This window comes from Arabidopsis lyrata (assembly GCF_000004255.2).
Source record: "Arabidopsis lyrata subsp. lyrata unplaced genomic scaffold ARALYscaffold_5, whole genome shotgun sequence".
Lineage (NCBI taxonomy): Eukaryota > Viridiplantae > Streptophyta > Magnoliopsida > Brassicales > Brassicaceae > Arabidopsis > Arabidopsis lyrata.
This window is the reverse complement of record NW_003302551.1, coordinates 15,135,136-15,155,637: the sequence shown is the minus strand read 5'-3', so window position 1 is coordinate 15,155,637 and position 20,502 is coordinate 15,135,136. Positions and strand designations below refer to the sequence as shown.

Sequence of the window (20,502 nt, the reverse complement as noted above, 5' to 3'; positions counted from 1 at the left end):
TTTTAAATGGACAATGAACAAATGTTAGTGTTTTTTTTTTTTATTGTTGTAGGACATAAAACATTACAACACAATAGAAGTTGTTATTGTTAACTAAAACACTGGGTGAGAAGAAAAATATAGTTTGAATGGTTGTGGCGGTTGGGATAGAGAAATTCGTTTGTGGATTTGATATCTTTCATTTATCATTCATAAATAATAATTCATAGTAATGTAGATAAAAAATAAAAGAAATACACCGCAAACTAACTATATATCGTATATATATATTTGGTCTACGAATTTTGATTTAGTTGATACCGGTTTCTTATCAACTACTTACTACTAATCTATAACCCATCAAAATACAAAAGTGAATATAAACCAAATTGTAAACAATGACACTAATTCAAAGTTCAAACCAATAAATTAAAGGGACCTTAAATTATATGTTCAAGTTATTTTGCTGATATCATTTAAAAGGAAAACTTAAATTGTATGGACACACTCAGGCCGACCGTATTAATAATGCCTTATAACATTATGGTCCATATAATAATATACATGATTACCCCACTATTAACAAAAGACAACAACCAATTTATTAATTGGAATTTCTTCAATTGTAACTTTATTATTTTAACTTAGTATATACTAAATACACAGAACAAAAGCAAAAGAACTTGGAACAAATATTATAACTATTTTGTTATCCAAATACTATTTGTTTTTGGTTTCAAGAAGTGTAGAGAAAATGTGATGTAATAATAATCGGAGATCGACGTAAGATGTACGTGGTGGGTAAAGTGGGACCCAGATTGAGTCTGGTGGTCCAGCTAGATAAATAATTACTAATAATTAGTTAATTACTAATAAATTAATGTATGAAAAATAAATAGTAGTGAAATAGTAGAGAAGTAGGTTTGTTCCTTCCTTAATTAACGCTATTGCCATTTGGATTTGCGGTGGGGAATCTCTTTCGATGCTTCCTCGACAATAAAAGCTGTGTCTTCTCTATTTTCACTTCAAGGGTAAAAACGTCATTACACTCTCTAGTACAGTATTTGTTTATTTTCTAGGTCCATCTCATAATTCACGACGACACGTCAGTAATTCATTTCGTTATGGTCATTGGTCAAACGACGTTAACTTCTCTCACGTGAGATTAACACAACAAATAACTGCTACTTGCAAGATTTTGACAATTTTAAACAAATCTTAGCTAAGTTATAGGCGCAAAAGTTTGATTCAAATGTTTGAGGTTTTGTGTAATTTAATAAAGTAATACAACGTGAGACTGAATGAAACTAATGATTATGTTGTATTTTTATAATTCGTATGATGATGAATATGAAACTTGTTTAATTTGTTTGCTTGTTGCAACCGACATATTGAGAAGCCAATTCAAAATTTGCAGTTAGCTATCATTTTTACCCACTTATATTCGTATTATTAAAACTTCAAATGCATGCACACGTAAGTGGTAAACATATTCATTATGTATCCCTCTCTATAAGATTTTATGTGTTGGTGAATTTTGTATTTCCCTATTTTTTTGTAATCAGTTTAAGTTAATAAATATATATATATATATATATATATTTTGTATTTCTCATCCTACCGAAACCCTTCATGATATGCATATAGTTTTAAGAAAAATATATTTATACTCGTTATTGGTAAGTTAATCGGTGTACTAGTTTATTCACCTAAAACAGAGAATTTTCAAGATCACGAATTCGAACACCCGGTGATAAGATAAAACTTCTCGGTTACAAAAGAAAAATACATCCAAATTAAGATTTTATTGTTAGTTTCAGTTTTTGATAGCTGTTATTTACTATATCATTTATATATGATAAAATGCAGAAAAATAATGTTTGAATCCATCATATTTTGGAAGTGTTTGGCAAAAGACTAAAATGTTATGAATTTATTTAGGAAGAAATAATGAAGATAAATATAGTATTTTGGTACGTAAACTTGTATAATAAAGTTGTGTTGATAAAATCTAGGATCAGTTTGTGATAGCAATTAGAAACAATCCTAAGCCAAGTTATGTGTACGTAATACGCGAGTAAATCATATAGTCAAGGTGACTAATTAATTAGTGGCACGAAGCCACGAACTTAACATCTAGGCCTGGGAGTTCGGTGAAATCGGGTTATTCGGGTCGGGTTATTCGGTTTTGGAGAAATTCGGTTTTTAAAAAATCTTTCCGAATTGAACCGAAATTAATTTCGGTTCGGATCAATCGGTACTCGGGTTATTCGGGTCGGTTATAGGGTTTAAAATTAATTCCGAAATTAAACCGATAGTTTTCTATTTCGGTTAATTTGAACCGAATTACAAAAAAAAAGGGATATTGGGCTGAAAACAAAGCCCAAACTCATTACATAATCAAAATGCATTAACAAATTTACAAACCCAATTAATATATTTACAAGGCCCAACCCATTAAAAATTAGGGTTTTCACGAGGCAGCCACATCGACGGCAAGGGCGAGGCAACGACGGCGAGGGCGAGGCAGCCACGGTGACGATGATGTTAGATCTTTACGTCTGATAAAGCTTGTTATTTGCCAACTGCAAGAAAATCTGCTACCAACAAGATCTATTAAATATCATCATCATAACCACATAAAAGTAAAAAAAAATTGAAAATCCAACTAAGAGTGCTCAGATCTAAAGAGTAACCAATGAATCCAGCCGTGAGTTTGGTGATGAAAACGAGTTTAGCGAGTAAACAACAAAGAATCAGAAGAGAAAAAAGATAAAAAGAGCTTATCGCAAAAAAAATTGTGGTTACGGGTGAAGAAAGAAGAAGAGCTAACAACAATTGATGAAGAAAAAGAAACGTGGTGCTGATAATGGCTTAGGTTGGAGAAGAAGATGAACTCGGCTTTAGTTTTGATAGAGGCAGAGGCGCAGAGGCGCAGAAGAAAATGAATTATGAAACCAAATTAGGGTAAATGACTCAATATCCTTATATATGGCTGCAGATTCTCGGTTCTAGGTAAACCGATCGGTTCCGATTACCGAACCGACCCGAACCGAAATCCGATTACCCAAATTAATTTCGTCGGTCGGTTAAGAAGAAGCTGTTCGGTTTATGCCGATAACCGAAAATGTCGGTTTGATCGGGTCGGTTTAATCGGTTTGATCCGAACTCCCAGGCCTATTAACATCCCATGAACCTATTGTTTATCTCTTTGTATAAATAAATACTTATAGGATAGGAATATATAAGAAAATAAAAATAGTAACAAGATCCAAGAATTTTGAATAGACTTTTTACCCTTTATTTAATTTTGTGCCTCCTCATTAAAAGAAGGGCAGAATAAATTTAATCGACATTCCCACTCAAGAACCCAAAGTCAACTTCGCAAATCTTATGATACATGGTGCAGGACAAATTATATGTAAAGTGATGTATAAATTATGATTTATCGCATGGTGCACCGCAATGATATAAATTTGGCCACCCTTTTTGTTCCCTTCTTCCACGTTTCCGCTATACTCTTACATATTTCTTCTTCTACTGTTTGGTCTTTATTTTGTTTTCAATACAAAAAAAACTTTCATTATCTTTCATAATCTTGAAATGTTTTCTTCGATAAAACCAATTTTAGTTAGCAAACAAAATACACTTGCTCTCATTTTATCTACAACATAGACTTTCTAACGTGATTATATTGCTTACAACGTCATCATTTACATCATCACAATTTATGTTTAACCACTATAAATTTCACATAATAACTCGAGATATTATTAATCTAGACTTCATTTAAACAAGAAATTGATAAAGAAAGCAACAACATGATACTCATATACTCCTTCATAATGATGACAATCATGGAGCTTAGGAAAATAACACATCTCTACTTTGTTTCACCTATTTATGTTTTTGCCATTTTTACCCCTTTTCCGTTGCCGCCAAAATCAGAAGTGCTCTGGGGCCAGTAATACTATATGGTCAAATGGACTCAACGTACCTTTCACCCTTTTTCTTTTCGATAGCGATGTCGCCAATATAAAAGTGTGCATTATGGGGTAGTTATGTCAATTACACAAGATCTCTTTCTCAATCTCCAAGAAGAGGAAAAATTAAGATTATTATGATCCCAATGTTATTTGAAGGGTAACTTCAGAGTTTTGTTCTATAGTTTTGTTTAAGAGTTTAGTTAAGTTACTAAACACTTCATTGTTCAATGTTTCTATTCCCAAACTCCAACACACTGTATCTTAAATAGAGGTCATTTGGGACACCACGATTTGGTCCCCTTCAAGAATATTATTTCATTTCCAATATTGATCATTTTCATTGTTCAATGTCTCTCTCTCTTTTCTTTTTCTTTTTGTTGAAAGAAAATGTATAAGCTGATTAGTCACATCGTAGCAAACTTCCTTGATTTAGTTATGTGATTAATCAGTCGTTAATCGTCTATTATTCGGCTAAACCTATTTTTTGGGACTAATTTAGTCATTAGTCCAAATTGATCAAACAACGCGTTCTTGAAAACTAAACCTTATTAATATAATCACGAATACATTTGGTTTCTTTACTAGAGAATGATGATTTATGATTTTAAAACTTAGCAGATTCAATGTACTTAGTGAACCATATAACCTTTGACTGTTGAAATTTATAGTAATTTACTTTATCAATCCTCCCAATTACTTTATCAAAGTTATGGGGCCAAATGTTTAAATTGTAAAGTTATGGAGTGAAACTTAAATTACATAAATGCTCCTCCAAGGAGAAGAAGAGTATAGAATCTAGCCAGAGGTTCTATCACCACCAAAACCTGATTGTAAGAAGCCGGTTTGGTCGAGATGACTCACATCGCCCCAAACTTGGATAGTCCATTTCTCTCCATCGAATAAACGGAACACATTGACCGATGTATTGAGTATCTTTTCAACTTTTCTTGCACTTGGACGAGCTCTTTCGTGTAGAGATCGAATCACACCTCCATGAGTCACTACTACTACTCTTTCACCTTCATCACCAAGTAAGTAAGTAAATAAACCAACACTTAGCACATATTTGTTATGTAGTAAACTGTGAGAAACAAACACACAAGAAAAGAAAGATACCTTTATGTTTGTCGCCGATTCTCTGTAATGCAGTTGTACATCTATCGTAAAGTTTGTCAAGACTTTCTCCTCCACCCTTCATTCATATAAATGCAGCAAAACTTGTTGAATCAAGAAACCAAGCATCCATCATTCATAAATATCTAAGATTTTTGTTAATAATATCTTACTGGAATATCAACGTCTGTGCGGTTAGATGAAAAGGCCTTGTAAGCTTCCGGGCGAATTTTCGAAGCTTCTTGATACACAAGCCCTTGCATATCTCCTAAATGCCTTTCCCGTAAATCACGATCAGTAAGTACCTACACAAACATTATTCACAGTTCAACTTCTATAGTATCAAGAAAGCCATATGTTACAGCTTCACAATGGTAGATATAAAAAGGTTCTTTCAGAACTTAAAAACCGACACAAAAAATAGCAGAAAGGTGGAAACTTTAAAAGCAGAACCTTAAATGTCTATGAAGTTTTTTTATACCTCAAGCTTGCCACATTTAGCAGCAATGATCTGAGCAGTCTCAAAGGCTCTCTTCAAGTCAGAAGAGTAGACATGAGCTATCTTCGGCTCCTTCGATAACCGCTCCGCAACCTTCATGTTTCAAAGGAAAGAAAGTCATCATCATGATCATCATCATCATCAAGATTCAAGGTTACAAGACAATCAAAAGACAAATGTTAAAAAGTGGAGACACATGACACATACTCTCTGTGCTTGTTGTCTTCCTGCATCATTTAACTCAACATCCAAATGACCCTGTAACAACACATAAACCAATTATAACCACATTTCAGCATCTCTAATCAAGATTCCCAAAAACTATACATTGACAATCACAACGATACTAATCATAACTAAATACATGATAAAGATTCGACATTTACGATTTTAAGTCAAGTTTCGATTCCGAAGATAGAATTCAAAACTTGCCTGGATTTTTCTCTCTGCATTCCAAGATGTCTCTCCATGACGAACAACAACAATCTCAGCATAATCAAGATCTTCTTCACAACTGTAGTAAAACCAACATAAAGTTTCCATCAACAACAACAAAACAAAACAAAAAACACGATCAGAGAGAAGCTAGAAGAAACATACTCGAATCTTGATTCCTCCATGGGAGATGCTGAGAAATGAAATCGGATCCAACGACGATAAGAGAACCATTCCAGTTTCCAATAACACTAAGTGGGCTTTACTGGATTTTGTTAATGGGCCTTTGCCTTTGCGAAACGAAGCAAATTTTTGATAAAACTTCTAGAATGAAATTGAGCTAATATTTTATTTCTGGATAATCATGAATTCAGTTTTATCTAGAATTATTATCCATTTTCTTTCAAAAATATTATCTAAACTTAATATTTTTTGTACTATATAAATAAAATTGCGTGGTAGGAAATTTGACCTAAATCTGTGTTGATCGATTTTAGGTTCTTTCTCAAAACGCATTTTACAACTAGGGAAGAGAATTTGAAGAAGTTTTGTTTTGGTAAAACTGGATCTCTCTATTGATCTCCTTTTTAGTTGATTTCGTTTTATATATCCATTCTTCATCTCCAAATATGGTTCAAGCTAGAAATCAGGTGATGTTTCACTTAGATTCATCTTCTTTTATACATTAAGGTTTGTGTTTTGACCTTCCCTAACATATCTGAGTGGACAACACAATCCACGATTTTTATTGGTTATTACTATTCAGAAATCTTAATCTCCTTACTGTTTACAATTCATGATGAAAAACTTCGTACGTTTTCTTCTTTTTATCATACGATTTTTTTTTTTTCATGTTACCGATTTTCGTGTTTGAGAAAAAGAATCTGTAACTTTGTTGGTTTGATTCGGTTTAAAAGGAAAAAAATTACATCATGTATTTCGATATATTTAAATGTATTTTGTATGTATTCTAGAAATTATAAAAAAAAAGGGGTATAATTTCGTCTTCTTTCTTTCTTTCACAGATTATGTTGTTTCATCAAATGGACAAAATATCGACACCATGCGCGGCATGCAAGCAGCTGAGGAGAAAATGCACAAAAGATTGTGTGTTTGCGCCTTACTTCCCCACGACCAAACAAGAAAACTACGAAGCGGTCCACAAGGTATTCGGTGCAAGCCATGTGGCTACACTTATCAACGATCTGCACCCATTGAAGAGAGAATTTGCCATGAACAGCCTCGCTTGGGAGGCACGAGTTCGTGTCAAAGATCCGGTCTATGGCTGCACGGCTATCATTGACCGCCTCGAAAGTCAGCTTAAAGACTCGGAAGAACAACTCGCGATGGTCAAGAACGAGCTCGCCTCTTACGGTATCGTCCCGACATGTGTGCCATCGCCTCCGATGATGTATCAGCAAATGCATAACAATCCTATGACGATATCGGAATATACACCTAACAATGGTGGTTTTTTAACGGGTCAACAGTTACATGACGAGGCACAACGTTTTGTATCCACACAACGCGCTCAAATGCAGCAAACGCAAGAGACGCAGACGCAGCACAATGAGATTGACCGTGACTAAAATGTCGTATCAAAGATTTGAACCATGCTTTACATTTAATCATATAGTCTTGATAACAATGGTAACCTTTTTTAATTTTTTTAAAGTCTTGTGTCTAGTCGTTGGTACATAACTACAAGCGCCCAATGCCTTTTATAATTTGTTAAGCAACGGAGTCAAAATCCTTTATACGGTATGATGGTCTTTTCTTTTGTGAGTGAAATTGTCTTTTTACGTGTTTTAACTTATAAGTATAAGTATCGTTACGAACTATCAAAACATCCGTTATCGTCCAGCGGTTAGGATATCTGGCTTTCACCCAGGAGACCCGGGTTCGATTCCCGGTAACGGAGCTTTTTTTGTTTTTAAGATTCGTAAAAAGGACTTTTTTCACCACGTCACTAAATTTCCGTTAAACTCAGCGTTAGTCAACGGATGTTTTACCTCATATGTGCCACTGGTGCAACATCTGACTTTGAAGCTATTTTTTTCTTCCCAATTTTATTAATTATACCTTAGCATAATCCGGATCTTTACACAATTTGATTATTTATATTACAAACATTTATATAAGTGTATATTATCTTTTACAAACTGAGACTCAAATATGATTCAATCAGGATCTTAAGTCAATTCAATTACTTATACTAATCAAGAAAAATTATTCTAAAATTTTATTCGATAATGATCTCTTCCAATAGTTTTGCCTAAACATAAGGAAAATATCACTCGGAGACGTTCATTAAAAAAAGCTACGCGAATATATATAAGTAAGAGGAATAGAACATGCTTATAAGAAAATTGTAAGATCACCAATATATAGACGTCGTCTCCTGGTTACGACGTCTCCTGGTAAGAAATTTATTAACCAGGAGACGACGTCTATATGTATACATTTTTGGCACAGATGACACAACAACAAGACCATCAATATTCATTTGTAAGATCACCTCTTTGAGGCATCTAACTAGTATTTTGATTATTATTTGGATTTGGATTTCAATTGCTGAAGTTGTGTTATCATTTTTCGATTTTAGTTGTATTTAATATTTGAATCTCGAGATCAGAGTTTTTATGGATTAGATAAGCAAATGTCAATTATTTATTTTTTCTTTTAGTTTTTGGTAAAGCCTTAATTGTATAATAATAGGGGTTTTCATGATAAAACATAAGCTTATTAACGGACAAAGATATATGAATGATAAAGAACCATAAATTACATTGGACTCCAAAGGATTCAGAGATTCATACATGATACATCGGTGTGTCTTGGTGTTGGTGTCATCATGCTTTGAAACGTACTTTATAGAATTGGATGGATTTTTTTTTCAAAGTTGGTTTTATGACTGAAAATTTCAAATCATCACAGAGGAATAATGTTGGGGTTTTGCAGGATTTATTTATTAATGTTGGTCCTATATATATAGTGAATGCTTCTATTAAGTGTGGAGCTAGCTCTTCATCTTTTAATTTGCACGTGAATGTTTCCCGCAGCGAAAATAGTAATACAACGTGGTAAAGAAGTTATTTGTTTGTTTGTTAGAGTAGTATAAAGTAAACGAATAAATTAGCTATCAGTTTTTTAATTAATTGTTACATTTCTATTTTTTACGAAAATATATATCTTGTAAATAAATATGAAAAATTTAACTATCGTATTAAAATAATTTTTTAATTGTATTTTAGCTCACACAACAAAAGATGTTTTGCTGAAATTGCCCTATAGTAGTTTAATAACAAAAATTATTTATGAAAAAAATCATATTTATTTGGAGTAGATTTTGGCCAAATTGCCACTAATCTTTTAAGATAATTTGTGGCAATTTACGGAACATATTCTATACTACTCGTACAAAATTGACATTAATCTTTTAAGATAATTTGTGGCAAATTACGAGACAAAGTCTATGACTACTCGTACAAAATTGCCACAAATATTCAGTGGCATAACATTATGTGGTTTTTGTTGTTTGGGTTTGTGTCTGTTTTTTACTATTTTGGACCTGCATATTAGTTTGTTGTTTTTGCTTTGTGTCTTTTGGTTTTTGGGTTGGTTGCAAGTCCATTAAACTAATCTAGTAAGAGGATTAGCTTAAGACAAAAAAGTTGGTGTTCTAAGGAATAGGGTGGCTCTTGTGCCATAGGTGTTGCTTGTGTGTGTGTGTTTTCTATACAAGTATGAGTCCATGTAGAAGATGAAAGGTATGAGTTGAGTCTCTTTTTGAAATTGAAAAGAGTTTGAGAAAAAGAACATTTTTTGTGAGTTCAACAGACATTAAAATAAATAGTGGTAAATAAATAAAAAACTTTAGATACGCTAAATTAGTGAAAGAATTTAATTATTTTTTAAACGCAAACGAAAAAACAATTCGGAGGAATTTGAAAAAAAGATTTTCCTTTAAACGACAAAGATGGAGCTAACAGAAAAAAAAATCACCAAAACGCGGCGGCTTTTGTCGTATCAAAGCAGATAACTAAAACAAACAAAACGGTGCCCTTTCAAACCTCTCTCTCCTCTTATCTAACTTAGAGAGCGACCAATAATTGCCTTTGTCTTCCTCATTCGTTGATCCATCTTTTTCCCCAAATTTATCCCTTCTTTAGATATTTTTCCACGCGAAGCTTCTTCTTCGGGATTTGTACTAATCTGATGTGATTGAGAAGAGTTAAGGAGTAGAAGAATCAGAAAATGGATCCGGCGGCGACTAATTCACCGATTATGCCGATTGATTTACCGATTATGCACGACAGTGATCGTTACGACTTCGTTAAAGATATTGGTTCTGGTAATTTCGGTGTTGCTCGTCTCATGACCGATAGAGTTACGAAGGAGCTTGTTGCTGTTAAGTACATCGAGAGAGGAGAAAAGGTTTCGTTTTTATTTTATTTTTAATGAAAAAGATTTGATATTTATAGGCTTTAGTGATTGATGATTGATCACAAAGATTTCGTTTTTTTTTTGGTTTCCAGATTTAGTACCTTTCCTTTTTAGAGTTTGTTGATCTAGTCTTTAATGGTGTTGTTACTGTTACCATGATTAATGCTTTGAAAAGTTTTGACATTTCTCAATAACTGATCACTTTTTTTGTGTTGCAGATTGATGAAAATGTTCAGAGGGAGATTATTAATCATAGATCATTGAGACATCCTAATATTGTCAGGTTTAAAGAGGTATAGTATTATAATACACCTTGATGTTGCTTATGTGTGTTTTGTGTTATAAGTCAGTGTGGTTTAGAGCTTTGATAATGTTTTAGGTGATTTTGACGCCTACCCATTTGGCTATTGTTATGGAATATGCTGCTGGTGGAGAACTTTATGAGCGGATTTGTGTTGCAGGGCGGTTTAGTGAAGACGAGGTTTGGATTTTGATTGTCTTGTTTTTCTTAGTATCGATGTGTGATTACTGATCTTTGAGTTTTTTTTGTATAGGCTCGGTTCTTCTTTCAGCAGCTTATATCTGGAGTTAGCTATTGTCATGCAATGGTATTCAGAGCTGTGTTCTTGCAACTTACTTGAAATATTTTTGTTTACGTTTGTTTCTTTTGGAGAGTTCAATGATTCACTCTGGTAAATAATTCTGTGTTAATTTCCCTGTGAAGCAAATATGCCATCGGGATCTGAAGCTGGAAAATACATTGTTGGACGGAAGTCCGGCACCTCGTTTGAAAATATGTGATTTTGGATATTCCAAGGTACTATTTCTCTCAAGGTTTGTTCTCTGTATTCCTAGTTTATATATGCGACAGTATGGCCCTGCTCAAAACAGCGGGGAACATCATGTGATTCCTCGTTGTGCTTCTTATCGCTCATGCTCTTTACCTGTCATGTGTTTCCTACTGAGTTTCATTGAAGTGTCTGTTTCTGCTTAAGTCCTAACTATGCATTTCTTTTCTGCAGTCTTCTGTGCTTCATTCCCAACCAAAGTCAACTGTTGGTACTCCTGCTTACATTGCACCAGAGATTCTTCTTCGACAGGAATATGATGGCAAGGTAAGGCCTTGAGACCAATTCCTCTGTCTAGAGTTAAATCAGCTTATCCATGACTGTTTATACCACACATTTTCCTTGAGTTGTCTTCTGAATTATGCGGGTGTTACATTTTTCCAGCTTGCAGATGTATGGTCATGCGGTGTAACCTTATATGTAATGTTGGTTGGAGCTTATCCATTCGAGGATCCACAAGAGCCACGAGATTATCGAAAGACGATACAAGTAATGTTTTTCAATTGTTCTTGCTGTTTCATTCATCATCATCCACAACCTTGTTATACTCATTATCCTTCAAACTTTGATTGTGTATATGTTTGCTTCTCCATTGATTTTAAAACGCAGAGAATCCTTAGTGTCACATACTCGATCCCAGAGGACTTACACCTTTCACCAGAATGTCGCCACCTAATTTCGAGGATTTTCGTGGCCGATCCTGCAACAGTAAGTTTTACACTTAAAGCAAACTTTGTTCTTTAAAGCATTTTGAGTTCAAAATAGACAAACTGAGAGACCCAATGTGGCAGAGAATCACTATTCCGGAGATCACATCCGATAAATGGTTCTTGAAGAATCTTCCGGGTGATTTGATGGATGAGAACAGAATGGGTAGTCAGTTTCAAGAGCCTGAGCAGCCGATGCAGAGCCTTGACACAATAATGCAGATAATATCAGAGGCTACGATTCCGACTGTTCGTAATCGTTGCTTTGATGATTTCATGGCGGATAATCTTGATCTAGACGATGACATGGATGACTTTGATTCCGAATCTGAGATTGATGTTGACAGTAGTGGAGAGATAGTTTATGCTCTCTGAGATTCCGAGGACAAAACATACTTTGTCCGTACTGTTGAGACACACCAGTGGAGTTTTGTCTTAGCTCCACTCCATCGTTCATTTTTGGATCGTTTGTTGTTTTTTACTCTACAACCTTTGGATTCACATACATATATGTATTGTAATGTAATGTGTAATATATTTCTGAATTTCTCTTTGTTCAATACAAACCACTGGCACACTTTATACAAATTATATTGGCATTAGGTCTGAAAATAAGGAATTCTCCAAATTATTACAAAGTTGAATCTACATTTTAGATTATTCATATTAATACATATGAGTGATTTAACACAATTGGTACAGCAAGAATCATCACTGCACGGCGAATCGGATCGCATGGCATTTGTTCTGTTTTCTTGAACACCAGCCGATGTTGATATCAATCTTCAGTTTCCAACCATCATTAGAACATTCAGCATTTTTTTCTGAAGATCGGTCTGTTTCTTCGACAATATCTTGATTAGTACTTTGCAAGGTGCTACAATTGCTTTTGACACAAGTACACTCTGTTGGTTGACGCATGATTTTGTCAAGTTTAGTGCTCATTTCAGACATCTTGGCCTTGAGCTCTTTGATATCTGCCAATTGATTGATTTGAAGATCCACATCTATCACCCATTTTAATCTAGCTTCCAACTCTTTGATTTTTCTCATGTACCTAAAGATAAACAGCACAATACACATGTTATTGACTTATTTCATAGTACATGATAGGTTTTGCAAGATTTAGTGTTGGGACAATATGGAAATCACATGTAGAAACCATTTAGCACAAACCACTAGGTTATGTATCATTGTCCGTAAATGATCTTCTAATAAACAAAAAATATATGAGATTTGGATAAAGCAAATCAAGCTGAAAATAAAACCAAACCACAGACTTAAACCGAAACCAAACCAATAAAAATTCATGTAATATATACAAACCTTAACTTCTTGAGTAAGTTTCTGCGTCTCAGCTCCGCATTATTCTCAACAAGAGAAGCAGCGGTTTTAAGGAGAAGCTTAAGATCTTCATTGACTCTCCTTGATTGTGGATCTTCCATTTCTTCACTGACCTTATCGATTTGAAGCAGCAACGGAGTGATACTATCGATTGTAGCTTTGAGACGGTCTAAGATGAATCTTGTGGTTACAGATCTATCTCTTGCTCTTTTGACGGCCTCCTGAAGGACACCGAGAGCAATTCCAAGAGCACCCCCTGCAAAAACCTCACCAATCATTTTCTTGAAATTAGTTCTTTAGCTCTTGAGGTGAATGTATGGAACCATTGAAGAGTCTTTTGTTTAACAATTAAACCGTGTTTTTTTTGATGAATTGATATATGAAGACAAAAGACATTGACTTATAGAATTAGTAGAGTCTTGTCCCGGTTATCTCATCTTTCTTTCTAGATGAAAGGGGATTGATCTACATGCAAGTTGTTGTGGGTATTAATTACGAAGAAGAAGTGAAAATCGATCTCAATTATTTACTTTTTACGTAGAATCGTGGAATGGCACATTTGCACTGATATTCCAAAAATCTTAATTTACAAATAGGTTGGAACCGATCTTGTTTTGTATTTTTACAAAGCATACGTTTATACATATGTATTTTGGCTTATCCTATGTATGATCAACGCAATATTCGTGAATAGAAACGTGAATACTAACAATTTCGGTTAATACCGACCATAAATACTAACACTAAAATCTATGACTTTTAAAAATAATAATCAGTCAAATTCTTACCATTTGATTATTTTATTTCTCAGTTTTTAGGCCTACGACACACATGCCACATCAAAAAAAAAAACTATTGGGACATTTTATACAGATTATATGGCATTAGATCTAAGAAAAATAAGGAATTCTCCAAATTATTCCAAACTTGAATCTACATTTGAAATTAATCCTATTATCACATTTCTGTGATTTGACACAATTGGTACATTAAGAGTCATTACTTCAAGAAGAATCGGATTTCACGGTCTTTGTTCAGCTTCCTTGAACTCCAGTGAATGTGGATATCAATCTTCGGTTTAGATCCATCACTCGAACATTCAACATTTTCTTCTAAAGATCGGTCTGTCTCTTCGACAATATCTTGATTACTACTTTGTGATGTGCTATGATTGCTCTTGAAACAAATACAATCAGTTGGTTGACGAGTGATTTCGTCAAGTTTAGTGTTCATTTCGGACATCTTAGCCATGAGTTCTTTGATATCTACCCATTGACTGACTTGAACATCCACATCTACCATCCATCTTAATGAAGCTTCTAACTCTTTGATTCTTCTCTTATACCTAAAGATCAAAAACACAAAAATAATTAATACGCTTGTTGTTTCATTAAAAATAATAGGTTTTGTTAGATTTATGTTGAGAGATTACGAAACTCACATATATAAATACTCATCTAAGAAAAAGATTTCACTTGAAAAGAAGAAGAAATTTCTTTGAATCGAAATCGATGTTAACCGTCCCTAATCCAAGAGATCTTATTTATAAACACCTTGAAATTAATCACTGTGAGTCAGGATATCAATCTAAGGTTCTAATGGTATCCATATTTTTATGCTATCTCAAATAGTAACAAAAAAGGAAGATTTTTTTGGAAACTATTAAATTTAAGAAAACAAGGAGACTTCATGTAAACAATAACTCATGCATTTCATGGATTGTATACAAACCTGAACTTCTTGAGTAAGTTTCTGCGTCTGAGTTCCGCATAAGCCTCGACAAGAGAAACAGCCTTTTCAAGGAGATGCTTAAGATCTTTGATAACCTTCCTCGGTGAATCTTCCACTTCTTCGCTAAGCTTATCGACTTTAGCCACCAACGGAGTGATCCTAAAGATTGTAGCATCAAGACGGTCCAAGATGCATCTTGTGGTTAAAGATCTATCTTTTGCTTTTTTGATGGCGTCGTGAAGGACTTGGAGAGCAAGTCCAAGAGCAGCCCCTGCCATAAGCTCACTAACCGGCATTATTCTTAAGATTAGATTAATCGCGATTAGGATCGAGAGATTAGCTCTTTAGCTCTCAACGTGAATGTATGGAGGAATCTATGTACATGGAACCATTGAAGAGTCTTTTGTTTAACAAAACGTGTTGTTTTTGATGAACTATATGAAGACAAGAGACATTGACTTAAAAGACTTTGAATTGGTCGACTCTCTTTCTTTCTAGGTGAAAGGAGATGATTGGATCTATATGCAAGTTGTTGTGATTTTTAAATGACGAAGCTGAAGAGAGAATCAATCTCAATGATTGACTTTGTAGGTAGGATTAATCGTTGACTTGTATACTTGCATTATAAATATCCAAAAATCATAATTTACAAATTATATAGTTGTAACCAATCTTTTTTTTTTTTTTTTTTTTTAAAAGAAACTTAATTTTTTTACATTTGATTATTTTTCTTCGCAAATTTTTGTGGTCTATGACACATATACCACATCAAAGAAACTAATTCAAAACGAATCGAACTCCGTGATCTTTGCTTTTCTTGCTCCATCGAAGGTGGATATCAATCTTCGGCTTAGAATCGCCATTTGAGCATCCAGCTTTGGCTTCCAATGATGGATCAACTCTTTCGACTATGTCCAGATTAGTATTATCCTCATCAGATATAATACAATCTATTGGTTGGCCCATGATTTTATCTAGTTTAGTGTTCATTTCAGACATCTTGGCCATGAGATCTTTGATATCTGCCCATTGATTCACTTTAACATCAACATCTACCATCCATTTCAATGAACCTTCTAACTCTTTAATTCTTCTCTTGTACCTAAAACAACATTACACTTTAGTATGTAATTAAATACACATACATTAAACAAAAAGATGATAGGTTTTGTTTAATTACGTGTCTATATAATGTTGGGAAATTAAGTAACCGCGGATATATATATATATAGAAGTATTCATGTATCTAAGATAAAAATTTCATTATTTCATGTGTATATATATGATAAAAATAAATAAAAAGATTCACAAACCTATACTTTCCAACCAAGTTTCTGCGTTTGAGCTCCGCATAAGCTTCGACAAGAACAACGGCTTTCTCTAGAAGATGTTTAAGATCTTTGATGACTTTCCTCATAGATTCATCGGATTCTTTTCCGAGCTTTTCGACCTTAGCGATCAATGGAGAGATCCTCAAGATGGTAGAATCAAGACGATCCAAGATACAACTTGTGGTTAAGGATCTATCTTTTGCTCTTTGGATGGCCTCATGAAGGATTTGGAGAGCAAGTCCAAGAGCAGCTCCTGCGATAATCTCGGCAAGAGGCATTTTCGTAAAGATTTTTTTATAGGGCTTAATTAAATACAAGGAGATTTTAGCTCTCAATCGCAAGGTTAGTATATGAATGAATCTATATGGAATTAGTCTTTGGACAAAAGCACTTGTTGCATTTATTTTTTTCAACTTTGCTCAGAGAAACCGTCTCAATGAGGATTAAATTTTTCTGGTTAAGATTAATATTTTGTTCAACTTGTTGTGATTGTGGAATTAAAGAAAAGAAGAGCGAGCAGTGAATAATTCTCAATGGCAATTAGTTTGTTTGCTTCAAGTTACATATGAAATTAAAGAAAAGAAGGTAAGATTATCATATTCTAAATGATCGACTTTGAACGTAGGATTCATTCATTGACATATGCTGAAATATCCAAACGGTTTGTGGTCCATTCTTATTTTTTATATATTACAAAACTTAAATAAAATATTGGTAGAATTTTTCTATATTCTATATTGACATTATCGTGAAATATTAAAATGACTATCATATGAAAAATATATTGATCAAAAATAACATTTTCCATAATTGTTTCATTTTCTAAGACTTTTTCGCTTCTGTCACATATAAACAAAAACTCTTTTAGCCAAGTTTAGATTAAATATATATATATATATATATATATATATATATAAACAAAAAAAAAAATTATTTTGCTCCTACTAATTATTATAGTGAAATGTTTCGCTTACCTCTTTATTAAGTTTGGTTTAAAGTAGTTGTTAATGCAAGTGAAAATATATGTTTCCGCATATGATAATGAGTTTGTGACCCATAAGAAGGATAACCAAATGTCAACTGTTATAGAGAGTACTTATGATACACATTTTTATCTCATGGGTGCAAACTGATATATATATATATATATATGCCCATGCAGAGTTTGGAAGATTTCTGCCTCGTAGTGAATTGTCTTGCAATCAATTGATAAAGACATATTAAATGTTGTCAAATCATTTTGTGTATGAACATAAATTACGTGATGTTCAATCTAATAATAGATATTGGTATATAAACAGCGCAAGACTTCTTTTTCTTGTCAACCATTGGAATATTCTCAGAAGTTTATAAAAGGTTGTGAATTAATTCATATGTTATAATATTTCTAGTAATATATAACATTATAAAAAGCTTAAGAAAAATAATAAGAATCAAATGTTTGGTAAATTAATACTTAGATCACACATTCACCTATACAACACTTAAAAACTGTAACTTTTCTAAGTAAAAAAAGAAGAAAAAAAGGATCACATTTGTTGAGTTTTTTTTTTGTCAAAAAAACATTTTGTGGTCTAGGACACGATCGTTACATTAATAATCAATTGAAGATGAACCGGATCTCGTGCTCTTTGGTCTGTTTTTTCCATCTAAAATGTATATCAATCTTTGGCTTTGAGCATCCATCTTCTTCAGAAGATCGACCAGTTGCTTCGATTATATCTATTGGTTGACTCGTAATCTCATCAAGTTTCGTATTCATTTCAGACATCTTACCCATAAGTTTTCTGATATCCAGCCATTGATTGACTTGAACATCCACATCTACCATCCATCTCAAAGAAGCATCCAACTCCTTGATTCTTCTCTTGTACCTAAAGAAAGATTCACAACAACAAAAACATTTTTGCATGTCATTACATTAAACATAATAGATTTTGATAGGGTATATTTTTGGTATTTTTAACACTACATTACATTTCCATATAGAAATGATTAACGACATTCACAAACCTATATTTCCTGAGTAAGTTTCTGCGTTTAAGCTCTGCATAAGCCTCAACAAGACGAATGGCTTTCTCGAGAAGACATTTAAGCTCTTCGATGACTTTCCTCAAAGGTTCATCGACTTCTTCGGTGCACGTATCGATCTTATTGACAAATGGAGTGATCTTATAGATTGTAGCATCGAGACGGTCCAATATACATCTTGTGATTAAGGATCTCTCTTTGGCTCTTATGATGGCCTCGTGAAGGAGTTGGAGGGCAAATCCAAGAGCAGCACCTGCAAAAAGCTCAACAAGAGGCATTTTCTTCAGAAGATTTAAAGCTTTGATTATATGGAGACTAATCAAGATTATTGAAGGATTTTAAGATGGTTGGCTTTAGCTTCTTGTCGGAGGTTAATTTATGTATGAATCTATGTGGAAATGTTCTTTGTTAACAAATACTTTATTTCTAAGTGAATACACATACTTGAATTAACTTTTTCAAGTTGCTCTGATTTTGTAATTAGAGAAACACGATTAGAGAATCTTTTGACTTTGTTGTGAACAAATGTTAGTATATACTCTCATGTATCCAACACCCAGACGCACATATAGCGCGTGATATCCACCGTCAGAAATTTCCCAAATTTAGGGAAATCGAGTTCTTGTTTAAGCGCGTGGTTGGGGTCTATCTATGATCCACTTATTAATTATTATATCAACATCGTGTAAGAATAAGGCAACAAATATTTTGTTTTGGGCTTTTAAAAGTTACTAAATGGGCCTCTGGTTGTGTTGTTATGTAACCTGATCAAGTTAGGATTGAGCAAATCTTGATAACATTGTGATTGTTTTTGTCAATGACATATACTGTTACTGTATGTTACTACTTTCTGTGAAGTGAAAACGCAAAGCAAGGATCATGGGTCAGAAACAAAATTTTGAACGATATGGTTAATCAAATCTTAATGTGCCACAGGCTGCAAACTCCCAAATTGGGAAAGTCCCACCATTTTAAAGTAGATGTAGACCCTTGAGGTAAACATGTGCTATTCATTGTGGAAAGTGATATTTATCTTGTTCTCATCTTCTCTACCAAGTGACTCTAGAAGCATCTGATGAGGAAAGAGGGTGTGGTAGGACCTTGCTTATACAATCTTTTCAAGAGGTCTTATCCCAAAATCATAATGATTCATAAACAAGAAAATGTTCAAGTTCTTGCAATCAACGACGGTGTCATGTTCGTCCTCTAAAATCACTTTCTCCAGGTAGATCAGTCTTTATTAAAATGTCCCACATCGATAGATAGAATATTTTTACTCTAATATATAAGGTTTATGAGGTTTTCTACTCATTGTCAACTGGGTTTAAGTTGGAAATTCATGATTTCTCATATCAAAGCTAGGTTGGTCCAATATTAGAAATTATGGACTTCCAACTTAAAATCAGTTGGCAATTTTTTTGGACTATTTCTCATGTCATCATTGTATAGGAGCCATGCTAATCTTATCTGTATCATTCCAAAGAATCTCCGAAAGAATATTTGATGCTTCAAACCGCTCATGGCTTATCCCACAACGATCAAGGTTTAACTCATCTTGCACACATGTTTTTCTTAGTTGCATTTATTGTTGAAAGTGCCTGTTGATGATCGAAACAGTCTTCTTCTGAGGTCATTCGTTATTGATAGATCTATTGTTTTCTATATGTAGGAAATGTTACTGTAAATTGCTAAATAGATATTTATTTGTCTCGTCTCTTTCAACTCTTTGTTTCCTTCTCTTTTTCCTTTTAGTGCTTTCAATCTTTTAGACTATTTCCATTATTAGGTTGTTATTTATACTTTCCCGTAATGAAAAATTATTTGTTTTTTTTTTTTTTCTCTCTTTCTCTTTGAGAGTATATTTTGGCATTGGGTTGTACACTTGTACTGGCGTAGTTGGATTTCCTTCCAAGTTCGAAATTTATTCATTCTTAATTAAGCAAAATGACCCCGAAAAATGATCTTTTAGTAGTACCAATAAAAGGATATCATAGAAAGAAGAAAACAAAAAAGCATATATATTGGATATATGAATAAATTAAGGCATGTGTT

The 20,502-nt window shown here is 33.5% G+C and overlaps 6 protein-coding genes, 1 long non-coding RNA gene and 1 other non-coding gene across 9 annotated transcripts; 3 read left to right on the top strand and 5 right to left on the bottom strand.

The window, feature by feature from the left end:
• Positions 1 to 2,248: 2,248 nt before the first annotated feature.
• On the bottom strand, positions 2,249 to 2,921 carry LOC110228652. The gene is made up of 2 exons (XR_002332122.1): positions 2,676 to 2,921; positions 2,249 to 2,576 (listed from the first exon to the last, which is right to left on the bottom strand). It is a non-coding gene; the product is annotated as an uncharacterized LOC110228652 (long non-coding RNA).
• A 1,673-nt stretch (positions 2,922 to 4,594) lies between these two features.
• LOC9313818 (phosphoglycerate mutase-like protein 4) lies at positions 4,595 to 6,256 on the bottom strand. Its single transcript, XM_021026809.1, has 7 exons — positions 6,178 to 6,256; positions 6,010 to 6,091; positions 5,785 to 5,835; positions 5,560 to 5,670; positions 5,252 to 5,383; positions 5,082 to 5,157; positions 4,595 to 4,984 (listed from the first exon to the last, which is right to left on the bottom strand). Exons 1-7 carry the CDS (start codon positions 6,195 to 6,197, stop codon positions 4,761 to 4,763), a joined length of 696 nt encoding a protein of 231 aa, XP_020882468.1. The 5' UTR covers positions 6,198 to 6,256; the 3' UTR covers positions 4,595 to 4,760.
• Positions 6,257 to 6,303: 47 nt separating this feature from the next.
• Positions 6,304 to 7,686, top strand: LOC9313817 (LOB domain-containing protein 28). 2 transcript variants are annotated; one of them, XM_002877703.2, is made up of 2 exons: positions 6,304 to 6,568; positions 7,038 to 7,686. In XM_002877703.2, exon 2 carries the CDS (start codon positions 7,041 to 7,043, stop codon positions 7,599 to 7,601), a length of 561 nt encoding a protein of 186 aa, XP_002877749.1. In that variant the 5' UTR covers positions 6,304 to 6,568; positions 7,038 to 7,040; the 3' UTR covers positions 7,602 to 7,686. The 2 variants fall into 2 exon arrangements, with proteins under 2 accessions (XP_002877749.1, XP_020882469.1); XM_021026810.1 differs by having other exon boundaries at positions 6,304 to 6,662.
• Positions 7,687 to 7,861: 175 nt separating this feature from the next.
• On the top strand, positions 7,862 to 7,933 carry TRNAE-UUC. The gene has a single exon. It is a non-coding gene; the product is annotated as a tRNA-Glu (tRNA).
• Positions 7,934 to 10,100: 2,167 nt separating this feature from the next.
• Positions 10,101 to 12,601, top strand: LOC9312103 (serine/threonine-protein kinase SRK2D). Its single transcript, XM_021024967.1, has 9 exons — positions 10,101 to 10,449; positions 10,677 to 10,751; positions 10,838 to 10,939; positions 11,013 to 11,066; positions 11,183 to 11,275; positions 11,481 to 11,573; positions 11,691 to 11,795; positions 11,916 to 12,014; positions 12,098 to 12,601. Exons 1-9 carry the CDS (start codon positions 10,270 to 10,272, stop codon positions 12,386 to 12,388), a joined length of 1,092 nt encoding a protein of 363 aa, XP_020880626.1. The 5' UTR covers positions 10,101 to 10,269; the 3' UTR covers positions 12,389 to 12,601.
• On the bottom strand, positions 12,592 to 15,569 carry LOC9312102. The gene is made up of 4 exons (XM_021026222.1): positions 15,089 to 15,569; positions 14,361 to 14,702; positions 13,340 to 13,651; positions 12,592 to 13,070 (listed from the first exon to the last, which is right to left on the bottom strand). Exons 1-4 carry the CDS (start codon positions 15,382 to 15,384, stop codon positions 12,725 to 12,727), a joined length of 1,296 nt encoding a protein of 431 aa, XP_020881881.1. The 5' UTR covers positions 15,385 to 15,569; the 3' UTR covers positions 12,592 to 12,724.
• A 256-nt stretch (positions 15,570 to 15,825) lies between these two features.
• On the bottom strand, positions 15,826 to 16,867 carry LOC9312101 (RPW8-like protein 2). The gene is made up of 2 exons (XM_002875987.2): positions 16,402 to 16,867; positions 15,826 to 16,190 (listed from the first exon to the last, which is right to left on the bottom strand). The coding sequence occupies exons 1-2, from the start codon at positions 16,695 to 16,697 to the stop codon at positions 15,866 to 15,868; spliced, it is 621 nt and encodes a 206-aa protein (XP_002876033.1). The 5' UTR covers positions 16,698 to 16,867; the 3' UTR covers positions 15,826 to 15,865.
• Positions 16,868 to 17,861: 994 nt separating this feature from the next.
• On the bottom strand, positions 17,862 to 19,018 carry LOC9313816 (RPW8-like protein 1). The gene is made up of 2 exons (XM_002875986.2): positions 18,433 to 19,018; positions 17,862 to 18,293 (listed from the first exon to the last, which is right to left on the bottom strand). The coding sequence occupies exons 1-2, from the start codon at positions 18,726 to 18,728 to the stop codon at positions 18,020 to 18,022; spliced, it is 570 nt and encodes a 189-aa protein (XP_002876032.1). The 5' UTR covers positions 18,729 to 19,018; the 3' UTR covers positions 17,862 to 18,019.
• Between the last annotated feature and the right edge of the window lie 1,484 nt (positions 19,019 to 20,502).